General features: G+C 41.3%; 1 protein-coding gene across 1 annotated transcript in view; it reads right to left on the reverse strand.

Moving 5' to 3' along the window:
* The window catches only part of CABLES1 (Cdk5 and Abl enzyme substrate 1), a 73,518-nt gene that overhangs the window by 30,923 nt on the left and 18,125 nt on the right, over positions 1-24,470 (reverse strand). Inside the window, exons 2-3 of the mRNA XM_054057103.1 lie at positions 6,638-6,709; positions 4,288-4,380 (exon numbers count right to left, since the gene is read on the reverse strand). Of these exons, the coding sequence (XP_053913078.1) occupies positions 4,288-4,380; positions 6,638-6,709 (165 nt within the window). The remainder of the gene's footprint in view (positions 1-4,287; positions 4,381-6,637; positions 6,710-24,470) is intronic.

Genomic DNA, 24,470 nt, shown 5'->3' on the forward strand with positions numbered 1-24,470 from the left:
GACAAAGGAAATAAAAAGCAACAGCCTAGTCTCCAGCTTTTTTCCAATTTCTTTTCCTGGGAACCCAAGTATTGACTCTCTTTTCATAAAGCAAGGGACTCTCATTACATAAACATCTCCCAGGCACAGCACGAGAGGAACTCATGGCCTCCACTGCCACTGTTCTGCAGACTGGTGCAGAACAGCCTTAGGAGCTGGACTGGAAGAGAAGCAGGGAAGGCAGCAGTCAGACGCTCAGCAAGGAAGGATAAAAAGGCATTTTACTTAAAGATCTGACGATATGCATGGAAAATAAAAACATTCTGAGGGCTGGCAATGGTTTACTGGAACAGAAAGTCCAGATACTTGTCATAAAGTACACTTCGGAGAAGCAGGTGTGATGAAAGCTTCTGTTGAAGAAAACTGAATTATTGTTTCTGGGGAAAAAAAAGCATTTTCCTGGATTTCAGCTCTTCAACAAAGAGTGTCTACAATCCTGTGCAGCTCTGTATGAGCTATTTCCAACATCAGAAGCAGCTTGAGTCAGTTTACATGCCCTGACTGCTAACCTAGATGCCTTTAAAATTATAGTTCTTGAAAAGATTTTCACTCTCTAATTCTCACATTTCACCAAGAAGTTGTACTAATTACTATGGTTCAGAGCAACCATTACTTTGCAAGAGTGCTCTGACAACGTGCAACTGTCTGAGACTGTAAAAGCTAATCTTCCAGTTTCTTTAATAAGGTGTATGCTATGAAACCACAAAAACTTGTTGAACATAAGGCTCTCAACAGAAGCAGTAATTCACTTGGCCTAAGGAAGAATAATGTCTGTTTGCTTTAGCATCTTTCTAGGTTTGTGTTGCACCAGAAGGCTGTGAACAGGCAATGCGATACACATGATATGTACCACATACATGCAGAATACAGTAGCCTCTTCTCTCATACCTGATTGGTGATGTTTGACTACCAGGACTTTGCTGCCCTGCACACAAAGGTGAACACACAAACCATGGATGCTATCTGGGTGGTAGCCTCCCAGGCTCAAACTGGAGATGTTGGAAGGTGGCTGAGGATAACAATGAACACTGAGAACACCGCAAATAGTCAGCCTCTTAGAGTGCATGTATGCGTGTTTCCACAATTAAAAGGGCAGCAAGCAAGACCTTTCATTCCCTTTGGATGCTGTTTGGCCCTGACACAGCACTGTATGTATAGTAACAAAAAAAAAAAAAAAAAAAAAACCTGAGAAAGCAATAACAAGAGGGTGGGAGAGGAGCACTGTTCTACTGCTTTTGTATCTCCTATATAGGATGACTCTAGAAATGTTCTTGTTCCATTCTCACCCTGAACTGTTTGTTCAGCTGGCTCACGTTGCTGTTTCTGTGGCCTGTTTCTGCTAGATAAGAAATCTTCAACTTAACAGCTTATACCACCAATAAACCTGCTGAGTAAAGTGGGTAAAACCACACGCTGGTGGCTACCTGCACTAATTTGTATGTTAGGGTTAACATGTCTTTGTCTTTTAATGGGAAAATCTATTATATGTTATTTTACAAGATTGCTTTGATAGTACAGTCTAGGAAAACTAATTTTCCAACTCCTTTAATAAGCCACAGCCTACAAATCCAAAGAAACCGGTTTAACCAGTGCACAGAACCATCAACAGGAAGCATTACAAGGACTTGCTGATAAGCTGTGGTCTGTTGTATAGGTGTTTTTTCTCTGGGTTGGAATAGCTGAACTCTTATTTTAACCACAGCCAGTCCTGCCTTGCTGCTGGACTGCTGGAGGCTGGACCCAGAGCATCATTGCCCAGCATGTGTCATCCCCAGGGAAGAGCTCTCAGAGCAGCAGGACTTCACACCTTGCGAGCCACAAATAAGGCAGTTAGCAGAGAAACAAGCCCCAAGCCATCACTCATGCTGCAGCTTTCTTTGCTGTGACACTCACAGTCACACACCACTGAAACAATTACTGAAAGCACGAGCTATTTCAAAACCCAGCTATCAAATTCGCCATATATATATATATATATATATATTCCGTGTAGATGTTTTCATAGCTGGGTTCCTCAAATTAAATGAAAGGCTGTTGTGCTGCAAAAGAAAGGCCAGGGGTGTCAGACAGAGCTCAGAAAGACTGACTCCAGCCTGGCTCAGTGTATGACCTGTATGACCATAGGTGAGCCGCCTGGGATGAGGTCCTGGGCATGGGAAGGAGTCCCAGGAGGGTTTTCTATCCATTGCAGTAGCTGTGCTCCCCTGTGTCACAGGGAACTAGGTAGGACATCTCCTTTAAAGGTCTTAAGGTACGCAGAAATTCTCTTATTTCAGGACGAACACATCAGGCAGATCCACCTGACTTTCCCAAAGTCCTTTTAATCCAGAATGTGTATTAACTTCAGTGACTGCAACAGTATCCACACCCCTCAAAATGTGCTTGGATTACTTAGTGCCACACTCAGCTGGCTTTAAGGGTGACATAAAGTGTTGAATTTGCATTTTATTTTTAGCTAATATGGCTGTGGCTCTTTTGTCTATAGGATGAAACACATTTCCAAAAAAGTGTATCTTATTCTTCTTCTATCTGTATACTAGATAAAGAAATCTTTATTATTATTATGGAAATATTCTGGAAAACTGTGTCTGCTGATTAAGATAAGAAGCCAGCTGAATAACAGAAGCTTATTCACTGTGTTCTTAGCAAGAAATATATTCAGTTATATTATCAGACATAATGACTGATCTATGAATTAAGACAAAATGCTGCATATATCTTAAAAATACTTTTTTTTCCCCCATAGATGGAGAAATGAGTTCACAAATCAAGTATTTATTAATTTTTTTGCAGGCCGTATTTCTATGAAGTTTATGAATGCATTTCATATTTATATATTGCAGAAATTACTTGTTGGAATTTGCATAGCATCTTTTGAATAGTATTTTTTGCTGTTAAGAAATTCCCAGAGTATACATCTATTTATGCACAAACCAGACTAAAATTAGAGGGCTGCTTTTCAGTTTTTGATTCTGCACGTATTTGTTGTAAAGACAATAATCAGCTGCTAGTCAGACAATAGTCAATTCAACAGTTCTGCACGTGTCTGTTTGCTACAAAAGCTGTTTCTAAAAAGCTGCCGTCTCTCAGAGCCCCCTTCTGTAATATTTATGTTGATTACTACTTTTCACTGCATTTAATTGTATGTGTGAGGACAACTGCGAGGAAAATTTTGCTCGAGCCAAGTTACACCTACCAGATTTCAATCCATAAAACCTGCAGTTCAATGTCATGTCAGAATTTCCATTGACATGGTTCTGTGTTTGATGGAAACCACAGGCTACATGCACAAATCGTTCCACAGGAGCATACAGTGATTCTCAACCATGGCAGCTGTACAAGAACAGGTATGTGCAACTGTCAGCTCTCAGTGGGATGGTTTAGTCCACACGTAACCTGTTCAGGCAGCCTTTTTCAAATCTATTCAGGTTTGGAAGGACAAGAATAAAATCATGAGTCACATGGGGAAAGCATCTTGGGAAAAAAACAGAGAGGGCAGGTGTCTTCTTTATAAGCAAGGAGGAGCTAGTGTCTCTTCTTAGTTGGATGATACTACAATAAAGAATGTATTTTGCTGATGGGAACACCACAACAGGTACCATGCCTTTGCAGTAAGGGAAGTCCCAGGTGACCAGTGCTGTACAAGTCCCACTAGTGCCTACGGCTGCAATGTGGGCAGTGCACAGCCCAGCTCAGGGGGTGCTGCAGCCATAGTTGCACCCCTCACACATTCCCTGGGAGCCCCTCTGCCTGTGTCTGCTCTGAAAACAAGGATCCCACTCCTCACCTTACCCCAACCATTTCCAGCTGTGTGTTTACCAACTAGCACTTTGTATGCACTAATACACGTTGAAATATCATTCAGCTATTGTTAAACTTGTTCTAGGAAGGTTCAGCCATGCATCCTTCTCACACTTGGCACCTGGCACTACCCTCAGAGAAATGCAACCAGATTATGCCTAGTTTACTCCAACAGCACTATGGATTTTCTTTTTACACAGGTGATTCGTATCAAGGAGACACAGGTGTTAAAAATCTATGGGCTAGCATTTCCATTGACTTGTACTTCACTTGAGGAAGGAGTGTGCAAATGCAGCCTGCACCTTTAGAGCCTATTTTAAAGGCCATTACTACATATGTGGTAAGTGGAAATGGCACACTGTGCTCTTGCATAGGGATGCTGAACTGGCCCTTTCCCTTGCGCCCCATGAATTGCCTTTGCAGAAGCAGCCGTTGGATGCACAGTACCTGCCATTTCTGGTATCATGTTGCCGCATGTTCTTGATAAAATGAACCTTCTTAAAGTTCTTTGGTCTGGGTGATCCTGAGAGTGTCCGACATCTGAAAAATAAATCAGTGTGGGGAGAAAGAAAAAAAAATAAAAGTACTCAGTTCCCTGCTGTACGGCCAAAAGTCTACACAAAGGCAGGAAGGAAAGACAAGACAAATGATTCAACTCACCCTGTGTTAGGAATCAGCAAGAACAATAAAGACAATAAGTCTGGAAATGTGACAGCTCAAATAAAAAAAAATATTTTAAATAAGTAGAGGTACCACCACCCCTCCCTTCATGCAAAAAAACCACATCATGAAAAAAATCTCAGCAAAATAAAACTTCCTGTAATCTGCTGTGACAGCTTAGCCCAAGCTTTCTGAAGAAAAAAAAAATAAACTAAACCAAAACTTGGTAAATATGCGATTTCCCCCCTCACACCAACACCAATGCTTTTATATCCTACTCAGCTATTGATAAAGGAGCTACTGAGGAAAGTTCTTTCTTGCTTTAATTTTAGAAAGATTTAAAATTTCTTCTTTGTACGGATAATTCCTATTAATTCTAAATATTACTTTTCACATTCCTGACAGCAAACAAACCAACATAAAACAAATTACCTTGGGGGGGGGGGGGGGAACCTCTTTCTTCAAAACATTAATCCTTAAATCTATTTTACATCTGAACGCACTTTTAAAATTGCAGTTAGAGAAAGAAATTGCCAGAGGGTGGAGAGATGAGACAAACAGCAATATTCCCCCACCCTCCAGCCTCGCTCTTTTTAATCAGCTGAAACCACAACGCATGTGAAATCTTTCTCTGTTTCATCTTAGCGTTGTTTTGTTTCAAGGCTTGGCATAGTGCTCAGGCACTGGAGATAACTCCTGTGCTCACTGCGTGTCCAGGGATGCTGGATCACAGCCGCTGCATCCTCCACCGGAGCTACCGGACAAGCTTTCTCTGCCAGCATATGGGACCAGCACAGACTCTCTGTGTTGAGCCCCTCTAACATATATTTCCCATCGTCTCCTACACATAAGCAGGGTTCAGCAGCTTCTCAACCAAGAGGTCTTTTCGTTGGACTAAAACCACAGACTGATCTCAAGCCACCAGGAACTGCCAGTCCTGTCCCCACTGTTATACCCAAAAGCCACCACCCTGCAGGGTCACATGCTGGAAGGTCGGACCTCATCATTTTGCCATTCTGCCTCCCTCTTGTTAGTAAAATCCTTAAGATTCCCTCTCCATCTGGTTGCAATTAGCCTTACTAGCTTCTTCATGTGAAAATATCACCAAGAGAGAGGTTCTACCAGCAATTCTGCAAATTAGCAAGTGAAATTACTGCCTCGCAAACCATACTTTGTTTTTACCTTTTGTCAATTATACATATTTGAATCATTTATGAGCATGCTTCATAACACGCTGGTAAGCATTCAACAGTAAACTTGGTAAAAATAATCAAGCCTTGGTAATTAGGCCAGTTGGTACAGCCTCTGCTATTAAGTCTTTGCTTTGAGGTGGGGAGAGAAGCCAATCTGCATGTGGATAAACAAGGCTATATGCTAAACATCAATATAAACCAGCTGAATTACAGGTCCCAAGATAAAGTGACATTCAAAATTAAGCTGCTGCCTTGCTGAACAGCTGACCTGGATGCATACCAGGTACTGGTCAGATTACTGATCAACCCATTTCTGAACTATTAAGCAGTTGCTCCATTTTCCATCTCCCCAGAGGACTGCCTAGTGCCTAATTACCGCAGTCCCCAGAGAAGCTACGGCCTCCCTGATGCAGAAATAAAACTGCACTGAAGCTGCTGATATAACAAGGATGGGCAGATTTATTAGTGGGGTAGCAGTCACAAACCTTTCAGCCAACACAGAAAGACAGTAAAGTTGGTTACCAAAATAAGGTTGTGTGTGCTGAGATAAATAATAAAAAGCCATAAAAAATAGGAATGCTAAAAATACTAGCCTTCAAAAGCTTACTTTATTAAAGCAGCTGTATTTACTTTTTAAAGATACTACGTTAGAGGCTAGTCATTACTGTTGTGACAACTAAACTTCTTTACTAATCAAATCCGACTTTTTATTTCCAAACATTTTATTTAAATACTGACTTTCTATTAATAACCTAAAGCCAGGGAACATGTAATTCATGTCACCTACCACCTTGCAGGGTGCATGAGGTTTCAGTATCTTTACCCACTACAAAGAACACCTTAACGTGAATACCCAGCTACTTTCCAACATGCACAGGGACAGCAAGTCTATCCATGCAAGTGCCCTACGGACAAAGAACTAGAGAGAAAGTAAATCAAATAACCTCCTCAGTGGAGCATTTTCCTCGATGTCCTCCAGAGTCTCTAGAGAAGATCGCTGAGAGATCAGGCGACGTCTGTAGAGAAAACAGAACACAAAAGATCACCATGGGTTACTGGAAATAAGAAACTCCTCAGAGTTACTATTCAGTAAAGCTAACAAACTGCTCTTCATTAGCCAAGCTGTACCTTCGGATATTAATATTCTGCTCTGCTTATTTTACAAAATCAATTTGATCCCAGCCAGATACAAACCTACTCTATACAAGGTTCTATAGCAAAACAGAAGCTACAACTTCCCAACAGCCAAACCTCCTCAGTTTATGCTTTCAGGTTTTCCTTCCTTCAAGGATTTAACACCTACCCAACACCAGTCACACATTCGCTGTGGTGATGCTACAAGTATAGTTCTCTGACAAAATAACGCAGATGTAGACCTACAGAGTGTGTCTGTCATTCACGCTGCCACAGGATACACTTCTCTTTGCTCCTTGCCCTTTTTAACAAATAAATGCCCCTTGTTTCTCAGTGACATCCACCTCATCGCTCCTGTAAGGAGTGACTGGAGAGATGAAAGATGACAGAGCTGGCAGCACTGGGCACAAACCAGCAGTTTAAAGAGGAGCTCTGACCATCCCACTGAGCAGCAAAGATGAGTTTTAAGCCAGTTTTCTACAGTTGAGTCAGATCCCTCCTCCACCTTCACTGAAATGAAGTAAGAAAATCTTAGCATTTCAATTTTTCTGGCTGTTACAGCCAGCAGGGAAGAAGCCCTAGTATAGGCTTGGTTTTAGCAGCAATTGCTGCTGCACAACCTCCAAACACCCCAACAGCAGCACAAAATGAGGAGCTGCATCCAATCCTCCAAAAAACACCGTAAAATGTATAAGATACAGCCCATCCACAGGCACATAATGAAAAACTAAGCTGGCAATCAGGAAAATGACACTGTTGGTGTTAAGCAGCTGTGACAGCCTGCAGATTGAAGGCACTGTGCTGCAGCACCCATCACTCCTAGGCACCAAGGTACCGTGAGCTCTACAGTACCTTGTCAGTGATTCAGAGTATAAACTTAAATGATCAAAAGTCCTTGTAGACCACCACTATTTTTCCCCAGTTACCTTCATATCCTTCCCATCAAGACTCCTTACTCCCCTGACCTGCAAGTAAAGAGTTTCCACAACCCCAATGTGTTATGAGCACTCCCGGGCTTGGAAGGGTGCTCATTGATTTATTCCTGGACTGTATTTTCACCATCAATGGTTTTCTCTGCTGCCAGTGTGTAAGCAGTTTCTAATCCTTCTTGCAATTTGCTAGCCCCTCCAGTTGTGCTGCTACAACTGTTCTTACAGCTGTGCTGCAAATCTGATTACTGAAATGTTTTTCAGTTCAAAATAACCCTGAGGTTCAGTGATTTAGTTTACTACCAGTTCAAATGCCAGATTTCTATCACTAACACCCAGACAACACATTTCAGGACAGTTTTAATGTCTATGCAGCTTTTTGTGTACTGAGAAAACCATAAAAAAATCCTCAAACAATTTATAGAGCAACTAAGTTGGAAGTGTAATCCTCTTAGGAAAATATGCAAACCTAAATCCCCTCAGGCTTTGTCTAAACTAGAATTTTAGAAGATCTGGCGTAAGATAGGATACACTTTCAAAATGCTAAGAAAAAATAAAGTCTGCATTTCAAAGTGTGCTGAACCTGCTGGCACAGACAAGGGAAAGGAGACTGAACATCCGTCTCCTGCACCTACAGGTGCTCCCTCAGCTCCATCCACAGAGCAGAGATGCTCTTATAGGGAGAAATTCAGATCAGGAGGAGCTCCCCCTCCATTTTCAGTTACCTTAGTCCATAAACAAAAGCTGGAAGTTACAATTAGCAGCACCACTGATGTACTAGATGACAGCTGTTGCTTTTTAATATCTCTTTATATGTTATTAGCTTAATAACACAATTAAATGATGGCACCCTCCCATCCTGTGCTGTTACAACACCAAAAGCATATTTTGCATGTTGCTAGTCAAAGAGAGATAAACACCAGCACCACCTTGTCTAAATTTATCAAACTAGTTCCACCGTAATTTCCCCAGGTGCCTGTTAGATGCCGTAAGGTGCTTGTACACCACCAGATGCATATTCCAGCAACCCTCCCCGAGGTATCTCCTTGCCCTAAGTTATGCACCATCCTCCGCTTCATTGCCAGTGGCTCGGCAGGGATGGGTTCAAAGATCCTATGTTTGCATTTGTTATTAAGGCAGATGCATTAGTTGGCAGTGATGCTCCGAACTGCATTTCATCAGCTCCTGGGCAGCTTTAAATGCTGGTTATCCAGTTGCCTGCTGGCTGTTCAGATTCCTCTGGCTTCCCTTGCTTAGTCGGTAACTTCCTAAACCCAGCCCCAGGGATGCTGTTTCTTGTTTTTTCCTTGCTAAACACAAATGCAACTCAGGCTGGATGGGTATCACTGCCACCAGACTTGGCACAAAAGATTTCACACTGATTTTCACTGCTATTGATTTTGGAGCATTTTGGGGACTATGGCAAGGAAGTCTGCACAGGGAAGTGGGGAAAGCTCTTTGCTCACTCAGGCTTGGAAGAGGAACAGCGATACCTGATCTCCCTCTCAACTAGTGTGAATATAAGCACGACTCTGGATAAATTGATCCAGGAAGGAAGGAAGGAAGGAAGCAGATGCACCCCCTAAATCACTAGCAATGAAGAAGCATAGGTCACACAGAAGCCTGCAGTGATATAAATGGAGGCTGCCACAGCCCAATCCCTCGCTCTGTGCTGGCACCAGTAGTAGTGAGAGCGAGGACATCCAGTGTAGCACCTAACTCAGCTGAAAATTGCTCAAGCTCCCTGTGCAATCACAGGACCACTGGCAAGATGGATTTGCAGTGACTCTGCTGAAATCAGTTCATACTGCCTGAGAATTGCACCCTTTTTTCCACTGAAGAAGCTCAGCTGCAATGAAATATGTGCAATTATTCTACTTTACCTTAAATCTTTATTTTGAGGTCTAATTAAGATGACCTAAATACCAATATTTTACAAGCTCTCCACAGCTGGATATTATACCAGAAATGCCAACTAATGAACCTGCCTGCTGTGAACCAAGTCACATCCTGTGCCACACAAACAAGGGAAAAAAAAATTTGGAAAACCCAAGCTTTGGAAAGGGTGCTTCAGAGAATACAAGCAAAACCAGTTTTTCATTGTCTTTATTAAAAATTTATCGCCTCAACTGGTTTTTAATATTTAAATTAATTTATCATCTTTCTTCAGGCAAGCAGTCAGGGCTTGTCTATACAACTTTGAAAAGAGCTATTTTGCAAAACTTAATTAACACCCTATAGCAGCTGGAATACGTACACATTTGCACTGAAATAACCCAAACTGTTTCATATCACACATCACCACCATTCTGATGTAAAGCTATGCTGATACTAATTTTATAATTTAAAAATGTCCTATTTTAATAGTAATTATGGGAAAATTGTTAAGGAAGAGTATTTACATGTAGACCAAAACAAAATAGCGCTATGTGACTCATACAGGATTCATGCTTTGGGATAAGTCTTTAGGCAGATGCATTTTCAATATGAAATGCTTTAAAACTTGTAAAGAATAATGTCAGCCAGCTAACACACACTAAAATAAAACCGACCTTAATAACAAAATTAAAAATTAAAGATGTTTCCATAAAAACGTTAATTTCTCTTTGTTCATGGAAAGCTTTAAAAACATTCCTCCAAGTCTAACTACCACATCCTAGGTACAGCAAGCTCATTTCTCTCTCCCTGCACACAGAAGAAAACATTTGAGCTCTGGAAAGATGATGACCTCCTTGTTCTAATGATCAGTGCCTGCAGGACATTGTTGGTTGCTGTCTCATGCAACTCATGGGTGGGTTTTTTTGTTTTAAAACCATAAAATACCACTTTCCCTTAAACCCCTACCGAAAACATTTTTTTTTGTTTCCTCCCTCTTTCCTGCGCAATTGTTACACGAGCCCAGAAATAACCAACATTCTACAATCAAACTCCAATCCCAGTCCAAGGAAAAAGACTAAAGAGATATTTGATGCCTTGGTATTTTAAATGACTGTTTCCTAAGATATTCATTACCCTGTTTGTATACCGGATTTATCTTTGACCAGCTGTCTCTGTGGAAGTTTCTCAAAACCTAAAATTTTGTCACCATTTCCCTTCTCTTAAGTCACACTAATATGTGGCTCAGCTGCAAAAAGGAAATAACATACAAGGAGAAATAAAATAAAGCAGGTCCATAATCAAAAGAGCAAATACCCAAAGTGAGTAGACTGCAAAAAGATTCACTGTAACCAACCCATCAGTCCGTGGAAAATTACCTCCACTGTCAAATGCTGCAAAATATTCAGCTCAACTATGTTAAATATACAAAACCTTAAGCCCCATAGACAGGAGGTGATAAAAAAAAACCAAAAACCCAGAGCTGCAATCAGAACACTGGATAAATTAATCCAGGAAGGAAGGAAGGAAGCTGATGATAATCCAAGAGATAAGAAAAAATAAATCCATGTGTAATGACTTTCTAGCACAAGTACAAAACTAGTAAGAAGCTGCATTTTACATGTGCCTAATTTTTGTGAAAGTAGTGGGTAAATCCCCCTGCTTCTGTTAAGATTACAAACCTACAACAGCTGAAGCCAGTAGCGTGGGGGCCACCCAGAACAAAAGGATCCCTCAGGATAAGCCTCCATTTTGTCTGGGATAACTGAATGATGGGACACGGGAGTGCTAACCATTTGAACATCTTTTGACTGTGTTAACACTGACGGGACAACCTGGAAGAGCAAAGACCTTTCAGCAGGTGAAGACCATTGGTAAATCACTTGTCCATTGGGTCACCTTCTCCCTTCAGGTGGCCACGTAAAATGAACATGCATGAACAAGAGGGAAAAATGCCAGGGCTATCACCTTTGTGGTGACAACCACATTTCTAATATTGTGGCCTGGGAACATCAGAAAAGCACAAGACTCCTCGGCCCTTGGAAAACACTGATTTCTTTGTTTCCACTGTGCTCTCATCAGAAAAGATGTATCCTATCCTATCCTATCCTAGATATGTACACAAAGGGAGCGGAAAGAAAGTCATTATAAAACTTGCAGTGATGGGGAATGAAACCAGGATACCTGTACAGATACCTCAGAGCCTGTAAGTGTAAGTGGAGGGTCTCCCCCTGCCATCTTGCCACCCTTCTGAATTGGAAAACATGACTATCCATGGCCAGCTCTCCGAGGGACAAGTCTCTATGGGAACCACATTAGAGTTAAGCGCAGGATTGGGCTTAAGGTTAGGGCCAGGCGTAGAGGCGCCCCGCACAGAGTTGTCCCCGTATAGAGCGGTTCCTGCAAAGAGTTGTCCTAGACCCTTTTGAAAGGACTCCTCTGGACTTCACGAGGAGCTCTGGTCTAAAAGCCAACCTACTGATGCCCGAAACCCAACCTATTTCTTAGCAAATGCTCTCTGGGGAGTTACCAAACATGCTCTTGATGTGCAGCTTCCATGGGTCAAACCACGCAGAGTATCATCTTTACCCTACAGGAACCGCACACCCTAGCACTATTTTGTCACTGTACTTCACATCGTTCCCTCCAGCACCAAACTGGCTTCAACACTAAAAGGGAAACAAGGAGATTAATCAACAAGATCTAAGATCAGGCTTCTGGATGATAGAATGGAAACAGAAAGATTTAAAGCAAACATACATATCACAAATAAATGTAATATACAGTATTATATTATTACTTGTAATAGATAATATATAAATTTTATATTTTCTCTCCAATTCCCTGCCAGCCGGCCAGCTGAACACCTCTGCTCAAACTCCCAGGCTAAGCTGCCGTCAATTAATACAGTCTTCTGAATTATTACACAAGACATCAGCTGTGTACGAATCCCCATTCACTTCCTGACCCCTGACTCCACGACCCAGCATGATCCCAGATGAAAGACCTGCTAATGAGTCACCTCTCACCCTCCCTCTGAAGTTTTTACTGGGATTCCTATGTCCCAGCTCATTTTCTTCCTATCTTTTGCCAATATCACAGGAAGACAAACACAGGAAAAACAAACCCTGAGACTATTAAAAATTATTAAGGGAAATAGAGTTTTCAGCAGCTACCCAAACTGACATAAAGCAGTATTTAATTGTGTGCTATCATAATTATGCAGCAGAGCCATTCTCTGCAAAGAACATCAAACTCCATTTAGGACTTCCAGGCTGCGCAGCATACTGGAAGCCCACAACGGGAGTTGAAAGCATCAGGTGCACGTGGAAAATGGGTTATTTTGCTAATTCAGCAGCCCAACCCAAACACACAGAGAATATACCAAGAGACCTCCATTTAGCTGTCAGACAGCGTGCAGGCAGGATGCAAACACGTGCAGTCTTCCACAGTGGGCTGACAATGAAAGCACAGAAATCTTGAGCTAGCAGGACCCCCAACAACCTGCTCCTCTTGAAATACATATTGCAAGAAGAGGGGCCTTCATACCTTAGGCTAGCAAGAACTAGGAGAATAAAACCATGCCAAACGTCTCCTTGGTCCCCAAACATTCAGAAGGAAGCAGGAAGACGGGCAGAAAACAAGAGCGAGAGGGGAAAGCTACAGCATTAACATGACTCCATGCCAGGTTCCACCCAAACCAAATGTCCACCCTGCGCTGAGTACCCTACCTATATGCCATCCAAATCCTTCTCCAAGTCTCATCCTTCCAATACCCAAGGCAGAAGCATTGAAATACACAGCACTCAAACTGCTGCCTGCTGACCTTACTGCATGTAACATCTCACCATAAAAAATACCTACATTGCCATCCCATTGGTAGGATTTTTCTCTACAAATAATATTCATGTTAAATACAGACTTCAAAAAGAAAGAAGTAAGAAAAAATGAAGGAAATCAGTATCACAAGGCTGAAGTATCCTGCTGAACTTTCACGGCCTGGCAATGTGACATAATGCTCTGTTCACAAATTATTATGTCACTTTACACACATGATTCTTCAAATGGCCCACAAAACTCCAGCACAGCTCTGCTGTTCCAGTGCCCGAAGGGATCATCTGACTTTGGCTATATAAAATGTAAAATCAGGACTAACAGCACTGTGAAGAGACAGGGCACTTACACTAGAACTGCTGAGAATCAAGCTGTTTACTGACAAAGTATTTACAAAAGGGTGTATGTGGTTATGCATGCATGCATAAAACCAGAAGGTATGGTAGAACTTTTTTTATGGCTTTTAGCACCTTGCACAATTCAACTTGATATAATTATTAGTCTTGCTAGAAGACAGCATTCCAGGAGAAAATACATTCAAAATTCAGCATTGATATGAAACCTCTAGTGAAGACAAAAAACAGGGCTGAGCCTAGAGAGAATGTAATAGTAATCACCACACGTTGTTAATTCTCGTGGTTCTTTCACTTTCACCTTCTCCAGCTGGATTCCCAATCCACTTGTTTCAAACCTACCACCTTCCCTCTGCAGGCAGCTGCCTCTACATCCAATCCTCCTACTGTTGGCTCTACCCAAGACATAATGAGGAGCTACAGCTGCAATTCAATGAGATTCTTTTAAAGACAGTAGAGCTCTCACAGATCCTGAAGTGCCCAAAATGTACATCCTCTATTATCTGCAACCGTTGATTTACAGATTCACTGTCTTCACTTTACTGCCTCTGCAGCAACGTGACAGCTTTCAGAAGGCTTGTGCGCAGTGATTTACTTCGAATATGCCTAAACATTGCCACAGCTATATTTTTTGGAACAGCCATCACCTCATAACCTAACATATTATCAGGGTAGGACATCAATGGGCACCAGCTTAATTACAGACACTCAACGGGAACAAAGGAGCAAACAAGATTACTCATCTGTACTTATGAAAACACAGATGCTTGCCAAAGCAGATACAATAGCAGTGTAAAGAACATACAAATTCTCCATCTTTACAGCCTTTTTCTACAGTAAAACCCACACCACACCTTTGTCTGGCCAACACTAATTTAACAGATTCTTCATGTGTCACTTCTGCTTAAGAAACTCTGTGCCTTGTAAAAAGATGAATATTTAGGTCTGCCCACAAGCAACATTGCTCCTTAAAAGTCACATCCTAAGGACACCTATTCCCAAGAAAAGAAATGAAAAATCAACACTTATACCGAGGACACTACTTGAGTAAGCCACACTGCAAGAACGGTTTTTAAAGTATCAAATCTCATAATGTTGTATTTCAGAGCAACCAAAGTTCTGGAATTAACTAAGAAACTCACTTGCAAGACGAGGCTATCTGCAGTAGACACCATAACACATGGAAACGTATGTGCATGACTGAGTCATTTGAAAAAAAAAAAAAGACTAATTCTAGCCTGCATACATAACTATGCAATTAAAACTGCTACCTTTTCCTGTTTGTTTTCCTTTATTTCATTCACGGTATTTCTTAGGTTTCCTGCAGCCCAACTCCGTATGCCTGTCTTATGACCAGATGCACAGAGTGTTTACCGGTGCATAGTTTGGACTTACTTCTCAGTACCTTTGCTACAAACTCCCTTGGGATCAGGTGCTTTTCCCACCATCCTATTACATATCCAGGAGTCAATGCTTTCCTTTCCCTGGCCATGCATTGCTGAAGCCCAAGACAATTCATATGGCACAGAGAAGTAAAATATTGGATAGCTTGGATATCCAATACTTTTGGATATTTGTGATATCTCTGACAATGCAAGACAGTCCAGTGCCATAATTTTAAATATTATTACTTCCACAGGAATTAATGCCTTATTGTTTGCTATTCACACACAGTCAGTTCTAATGCCAAAGACATCTGAGTACAGAAAAGCATATTTACATAAAAGACTGCATTTGCTTATGCTTTACTTAAGAACACATCTGCAATAATGGAGACATTTAAAAAGCAGTACAAGACCCATTATTAGGGTAAAGGAAGATCCTTACTGTCCAGTAGAACTGCTTCAATATGCCTACAAGCCTGCGAACCTGTAGCTTGCAAGAGAGAGCTTGGTACCTCCCCGCTTTTCTTGCCAGGTATGTACCTTGGAGCAAGTAGCATAATTGCTCTGGGAAAAGCAAACCACCTCCTCTCCCTCCATCCCTGTCACTGTGACTGGGCACAGCATCTTCTTGCTACCAGGCTACAGGTTTGATACGTGGTAGTGGAGGATTAGATCATTTTCTTCTCTCTCTCTCTGCTGAGGTCCCCTGCTCAGCATGGCATACCGTAATTGGCACATTCCCAGCGTGAGGTTGCTCTCTTCTAGCACAGATCTCTATTAAAAATGTAGATGTTTTCAGAAACCAGTTTACTCCATTCAGAACATTTAGTTCATATGATCTGTGAAAGATCAGCTACAAACTGAACACGATGGTATAGCTTTTCACAGGTATACATACAAAGATTAATCATGGTTTAGAGGGTGACATTTAAGAGATCAGATCTCTGCAAGGAATCCTCACTTCTTCCTACTCCCAGTAAGCAAGTATTATGGGGATCCTCATAATACTGGTGACATTCGGTTGTGTAGCTGTATCATTTGCTCACTGTTAAGGTATGGTGGTACAGTAGCGCCCAATAATTAGAGAACGTTGCCAAGAAGCCTCCTCGCCTGTTTTCACAACAGACAGTACCCAGCAGCACCATAATTAACTTTTCATCGACTTGGCAAACACAGTCTGCATCTGCAGGCTGAGGAGCTGCCTTTCCCAGGATCAATACTTCCCCAAGAGCATACAGCACAATCAGCAAAGGCTGGAGGCTCAGAAAGCATCTCCCCTACTTTCTACTGCAAAATGCCTCTTCCAAGGGCACCATCCCCACCTGTTCACTCAGGGTTCTGCCACCCAAGCAAGAGTTGGATATGAAACCCTCAGAGGTTCCAAATTTGTGGCCATTTATATTCTTATTTTGCCCAAATACTGTCAAAGTGCTAAATAGTCAGATGTGCAGAAATAAGCATTAGTTTATTCTGGTAACCTGAACAGTCTCCTGTACTTAATAATTACTTAATTATAAGAGGACAAACTTTTTCTAGGTGCCAACTAGTTGACTGGCCAGCAAATACCCAGTACCGAGATGTCAGTTTTCAGTCAGTTTGGGGAAAAAAAAAAATCCTCCAAGAAATTTGAACAATGCACTTAATAACATGCCCTAACTTTTGGTCAGGCCTGAAGCGGTCAGGCAGTTGGACGAGACAATCCTTACAGGTCTCTTGCAATTTAAATATTTTATTCTTTTCTATTCTAAAAGCAGATTCATCAACACACCAGCAGTAAAGAAAGCTGCCAGAGCACTCTGCAAGACTGGGTCTACTGATAGTTTTTATTATCAGAGCAATAAAATGCATCTTACAGTGACAAATCTGGCCAACAATTTAGAGGCCTGCTTTAAGATCAGTGTCATTAGAAGGCAGCATAAGACCCAAATTTCACTTTTAAATACTTGGCGAGCCCTCCTGCCTTGGTTCACCCATATCACTGCTGTGCTCACTATCTCCATGTACAGCCATGCCATGCCAGAAGAACCATGTGCAGCATCTCAGGCAGATGCAAGAGCATGCAGCTGTCTTAAAGCACACCGATCACTGTACCAAGTAACTCCCAGTGATGATTCCAGACATGTTCAGCCTCTCCCCAGCACACTCAAAAGATGTGGCATTCATATCATGCAACAAAGAAGGGAAGAGGTTGTCTGTCCTACTCCTAATGTCACTGTGACCCACTTCAAATGTCTCTTGAGCACTTGACCTGATCTAATCTACTGTGCATATGAGAAAACAAATAGATAAAGGAACCATTAACAATACAGTTGCAACCCATCTTCTGATGGAGATGACTGAGAACAGGTTCACACCCTACCTTTACAGGAAGTCTGGAGGATCTGAGTTACTCAGGTCTTTCCATCACAAAAATACTAACACCAACATTAGGCTGTCTATGGTGAGTTTATATACCCTGTACGTTACTTCATATGGGGGTCTACACGCATTGGAGGTGGGGGCAAGAAGTCTAAAAACAACAATAAAATCCCAGGAGGGGCAGTTTGTTAGCAGATCTCCCTCTTTTGCTTCCGAGGTTCAGCAGAGGCAGAGATGGCTTCCGCAACCCTACATTTAATGATGGAACTCTCCCCTGTCAAAGGGATTGCCATAAGCTTTACTAACAAAGCATTTAGAAGGGTTTGAGACACCATTCAACACTTCCCAATCTTCCCAGCAGCCAAAGCTGGCTGCCTGAAGTACCCATCTCCAAATGCCTTGGAAGTATAGGAGTAAATCCCAGCACCAGACCTGAAAAAACATCTGGCACAGGAATCTGAGCTGATGCAGTGGTCAGTCCTCTCAAAGCTGAGGTGCCTTACCCTGATTTAGTTTGAACGATTTCCAAAGTCTGGAAGGAACAGTATTGTGGTTACAACTGTAGGAATGCTAAATACAACCTTAGGCAGAGTAACAGACCTTTGCATGGCAAAAGCCATGACTATCGAATCAAAAAAATTATTTAGCTCTTCTTTATCTGGGAAACCCTTTTATTGATATTTGTTTCTTGTTGGTGTTTAATTCATTTATACACATGCACTTTTTAGACAGTTTTAGGAAGAAAAAAATGCTAAACCAGTGCAGAAATGGATATATCTGATATTTAAAGCTTTGCCTATCCGCCTGGAACAAATCAATGACATTACCATTTCCCTAAGGTGAGCAGGCAAGAGGATAAAACCTATAAGGATGTAAGCCAACAATGATTTTCTGTTTTTCTGGTCTCCCCCCTCCCTTTCTCTTCACAAAAATCACTGCACTTCCAACAGCACCCTTTAGAGACAAGGGGCCCAAGACTTTTTTTCAGAGTAGCACTCCTGCCTACTCCTCCATCAGTCAGAGGATTTTTCTTGATAACATAAAATAAGGCACTTTGTCATCTGATTCAATGGCAATTTTAAAGCTCTGCAATGAATTGCTTGTTAGCAATGAATTAAGTTGATAAGAGGTTACAAGGAACCAAGGACAATTTTTACGGAACATCTCCAAGCAGTTCTTTCACCTGTTCCCCCAGAAAAAAACCCTCAAAGTACTGCCTAATGAAACACAGAGTCCTTCTCATGCTAAGGGAACACATTTCAGGATTCTGCTCACATGTTTTCCTCAAGGATGCTTTGATGTAATAGCAGAGGAGAGAAATTTTGAAGGATTTACAGATTAATGAGCCAGAGCAAGGATGTGGGTTAGGACTGCTAGAAACGTGCTCCTCTGGGATACTATCTGCAGCTCAACTTACTGCAGCTGAAATGAAACACGCTTTGGGAATGCAAATGAATTAGGATGTCACAAAAAGTAATTCAGCTTGGACCAGCTGGGCTTTAAATGTGGTTAGTTACCTACAAGATCTTTATTTAACAGTAAACCTGACACAATACCTACTATGATAATCGACTTGGACTTCACTTTACTGCTATTTTAAAAATTAGGCTTCATAGCTCATTCTAACAGGTTTTCAGGTCACGTCTGTATTATATAAATATCTCTATGCACTTGCACACTTCTGCATGCTCTGTAACACACTCGCAGAATGGTGGGGTCTTTCATACACTCAAAAACAAGGATAAGATTTTCATTCATATTGCCAGTGTAGAAGAGATAAGTGGAACAAGACAGCTAATTAGTCACTCCTCATTTCAATCCTCAATAACCACAAAGAGACCTTGTTTTTTTACTGCAGGCATTGTCTTACATCAAACAATTTGTAGATAAGAAAAATAAGTTCTCTTCCTTAAGGCACACAATCAAGTATTTTTACATATGAGATCAAATTAGAAATTAGAATTCCAGCATTAGAAATTAACTGTAACGCTTCTTCCCTTCCCTAGCCACTACAGTATGTCCATTAGGATGCATTGCTAATAACTGCATTATCCAGAGTGACAAATTTTGCACAGTCTGCTGTTTAGGTACTACAGAACGTAAGCCATTAATAGCTGACTGCCTCATTCAAATGAAATAAGGCAATTATCAGCTGTAACTTACACAATTAATACTACTGCTGCCAGCATTTTCAGCAGAGATTTGGTTCTTTTATAGCTCATTTGAATTCTTTAGGGGATGTGTTATTAGTACAGCTGTCCTGCTGTAAACATAAATGGAATTTTGCGTGATAATTATGCTGATCCGGAAGCACTTTCTATCAGACTTTCAAGCTGGGAACGCAGATAAACAGGCAAGGGAATCTGACTGCCTTGACTAGCCAGGACCATGCTCATTGCCAGGAGCACTTCTGTTGCTTCCCAGCCAAGCCCATGGCAATTTTCTCAACAGGTATGAGACTTCTGCTAACCTTGGAGCTTGGGGTACATCATATTTGAGCATGACAATGCTCGTTTGTCTCATTAATTGTTTTTGTATTCTCCCTTATTTCTCTGCTCCTCGCTCCTCTCCAAGACTGAGCAAATACCTTGTAAGTATCCAGGCTAACAGAGCTGTTGCAGAGGGAGCAGGTGGCAACTGGATTCACCATGATACTGACCCTTTATTGGTACCATAAATCATGTCCATGTCATAGGCAACAGGCAAACACCTACTTCAAGGCAGCATCTCTTTTAGTATACAAAAACAAGGCTGGGTCAGGTGTAAGCAGATACCAGTTAAACAGATGCCAACCCACACTATACTGAATTTTGTCTGAGATGGGTATGAAGTTTCAAAAAGTGAACACTGTTAAGACTTATCAAACTCTGGTACCTTACATGCAGAATAGGCCGGACCTGGAGGCTTGATGTGCAGAGAAACTGTCCTCTTGGACAACTTAACCTTTGGAGACATATAGAACATTGTGACAACAAAACAAAACTACATGAAGTAAAGGTTATCCCCCATGTAGACGTCCTGAAACATCGTCTTCATAATTGGTTTAAACCAGCCTCATTTAGGCTAATAAGTTTACGCTGTGAGCAAAAGGCGCCGCGGCACTTCAGCCATGTACTCAATCCCTGCATCATGCCAGCAAAAGGTCTCCTGCAGCCAGCCAAGTAAAGGAATCAGCTTTTATTGGGTTTTGTGCGAGAGGAAAAAATCTGCTGTCCTCAGTGTGATCAGCCCAAAACAATTCTCAAATCACAGCAACAGACTTGCTGTTCCTTCATCCCCAGAGGCCACTCCTATAGCTCTCGTCTGTCCCCAAGACTTGGGGACAGCTACAGGTCCCATCTTCAAGTCAGCCAGTTAGCAGGCATCTAAAACAGTCACAGGAAACGGATCTGAGCTGGACTCCTTCAAGCTCGACAGATACAGACATCAAATAAGTGTGTGGCCAGTACTGACCAGATTCAGTCTTTAGGTACCTGACAGCACAACTCCAGCACAACTGACACTTTTCTGCTTGACGCAAACAAAAAAAAAGCAATACAACAGCAGAAAAATGAGAATCTAATATTTTTTCTTCATCAGTTCAAACATTCGTATTTTTTTTTCTGGTGTTTAAAAACTGCCTGGCAGGATGTAAAGGACTCACAGGATGCCCCGAGGTTGATGGAATCATGCTGCTGCAGCAAAGAGTGGAGGAGGAGGAGACTGGTTCCTGATGATATCAGAAAGCAAATGTTATTTCAAAGAGAAATTATTTTACTGCTGATAATGTGTGACAAAGTGTATGAAATATTTTTTTTAAACATGTGAGAAATTAATAAATCTAAACCAAGACAACTGCTACTGCAGGCTGACACTGGTATATGCAGAACGGCACATCCACAGAAACTAATAAATTCACTGTGTTAATACACTGACCAATTATGGCTTGTATTTCAGGCAATTTATTCCCAGATCATTCTTATGTTTCATTTAATTTTGTTACGACACAGTGGCTGTGAGAAATCAGCTCGCACAGCGATTCAATCAATTATTCTCTTTAAATTCAAGAATGTGCATATCCAGACTGCTTAATTTCTCCCATACATCTGCATTTGCACATCCTTCTTCTCTGAAGAGCTTTCAAAAGCTCAAGTTTTAATCAGAGGACTATTTTTGATCCTAAATTTCCAGGCTGCAGTAAAGCTGCTTCATGACCTAATCTGATGGCAAATGTACCATCATTATACAGTGGTTTCAAGCCAGTTGTACAATAATTAGTCATAACGTTTCTTATTTTTCTAACTACTGATACACCAGGTGCCTTGTGTCCAATTAGATCTATCAGTCTGCGGCCACTGCTTTAATTGAGGTCAGCAAATGACTTGTTGAAGCGAGAGCTCCTTGGTGTGAATAAAATACACTGTGGAACAGCATCTGGACATCAACCCTCCAGGCAACACTCCAGTGCACCAACGCTTCAATCAAAGGCAGATCTGCATTTCCTTACACCAAGCTTAGACTTTCGCTAGCAAAAATGAGCAGACCAAAGGGACAGACTGAGGTTCATAACAGCAAAAATAACTGACAACACAGCTCTAAGGGCAAAATCTTCAGGCTGAAAATGCCAAGCAGCTCCAGTAATAAGGAACACGGACTACAACACTGGGAGGCAGAGGCACTGGTAGTCGTTGGGTATGGGGTTTTGACTCAATTACAAAAACAAAAACAAAAAACCACAAACTTCTGTTTCCATTTTAGTTACTATTCCCAGCAAAATCAAAAAAAATCTCAGATTTTGTGGGGAACAGAGCATTTTGATTTATCTGAAGCCAGTCCTTCACTTTGAAATTATTCCTTCTCTTATTTTATATACACACACTCATGTTTATCTACATAGAAGATATAAAAGACCTATACTCAGGAAAAAAAAACCCAAGCGTTTCCCACTGTTTGAACATGTCACCTTGCTGCAGAATTTTGCTTCCTGAAAAAAAGCTCACAGACTTTCCTCTGGTTTGGCTTAATAGCATTAAAGGCTGTGTTTCCAGGCAGACGGAAAATCTGGCTTACTCACAGCTTCCCCCCTCTTCTCCACATTTAACAGTTTGCTGTTGCGACCACAAGAAAGATAGCAACTGCCACTAGAACTTTAAACCCCTCCCTCAAAGTCATAATCTTTATATAGCAAATATAGTGAGCTTTCTTAATGACATACTGCAACAGCGTTTAACAGGATTGCATAAAGCAAAGTTACATTTAAATCCACTGAAAATGCAACTCTGTTCCCCGAGAGCATGCTCTGGCTATAATTAATGACATATTTCATTAATATTCACTTAATTTTTTTTTTGCTTGTAGGTTTATGCCCCACTAACAAAAGGATAGTGGAGAAGAAATATCTTCTATTAGGGAAGATCTACTAGGCATACAGACAACATACGAAGCCTGGACATGCTGCTCTCTATCCTCTATTACCCCTCAATTTTATTCTCTAGAAGGTCTTTCATCCGCTACTTGCAGGCTATACCCACAGGAGGAGCAGGAGGTATTCTGCCAGTCAAGGCAGCAAAAGGCAGAAAAGGAAAAAAATATATATTTTAAAGTACACTGCAACATTGTCCAAACACTTAGAGGTGGCAAGGTTTCTCTCTTCCCACCCACGTGGCCACAGTGTGATGCTCTGCCAAGGTATCACTAAAACAACATATTTATCCTGTATTACCATGTATCTTCTGAGCTGTCTTACCTCTCTCATGAGGGATCACTTTGAATTTAGTTATTCGGGTTATTTGCTGCAAGAATATGAAAAATGTGCACGGAAACCAACCTGATGGTTATTTGAATAACCTCCTAATTTTGATTTTCAGACAAACAGTGTGTGTGTTGCTTCACATTCCCACAAAACTCAACCTTTCATGCTGAAAGATGGCAATTCTTTGAACAACTCAGAGCATGGACTCTGAAACAGGGAACGCCAAATTATCTATCCTATTCTTAAATGAGAACAATCAAGAGACAATTTTTTACATCAATGAAATTGCAGTTTCCTTAGCCAACACGAAGGCTGACACCCCAAAAGACTCCTTTAGAGCAGGCGTCAAGACTACAGCTTCTAGTGCCGTACTTAATGCGAGTGTCAAAAAAATGACATGAAGTCCTATCCCCCAACCAGCCCCCTGATCCACATTTCACTACAAAATAAGTCTTGAGACCAAATCCTTGCAGCATTTTGAAATCCTCCCAGCAACGGGGAAGGGACAAGGAAGTGAAAAGGAAAATGAGAGGAAGGAAATTTTTGCTTTCCCTCCCAACCTTTTATTTCTTCTGAAAGCTTTACTCTCCCTTCCACACACAGAGTAAAACCAGAAGCTACTTTCTTTCCTAGAAAAAAAACTGACAAAAAAGCCGCGTTCTCCTTTACTCTCACAAATATCCCACTGTCCCTGCCAGGTTTGCTGGGGTGCTGGAGCAGCACCTGCTCCAATTGTTTCTTATTTTTAATTCCCGTTTTAAGCCCAGTGAACTACTCCTCAGCATAACAAATGGCCCATTAAGCTTTTCACAGAATCAAACCTTTGATTTTAAAAATATTTATCTTGATCTCTGGAAGATGCTCATCCTAGCCTCTGACTGCATCGGCAAATGATTTGACAGACCATACATACATTAAAAGAAATTACAAACTGAAAGGAAACTTGATAATAGCAACCTCCCAAGCTACTGCAGCTACTAAACTCTCCCAGTTCCACAGGGAGTGGGAAGCTGGCCATGACATTGGCACTTTACAGACTATGCTTGGAAAGAAATTCTCAAAAATAAGGGTCACAAAGAGGCAGCTCTATATCCCACTGTAATGTTGTTTGCTGTGACAATTTCACAGTGCTACTTCTTGTTTTTCAAGGAGCTTTTACTATTGCCAGTAATTCTGTT

The sequence above is a fragment of the Cuculus canorus genome, chromosome 2 (assembly GCF_017976375.1).
Source record: "Cuculus canorus isolate bCucCan1 chromosome 2, bCucCan1.pri, whole genome shotgun sequence".
NCBI lineage: Eukaryota > Metazoa > Chordata > Aves > Cuculiformes > Cuculidae > Cuculus > Cuculus canorus.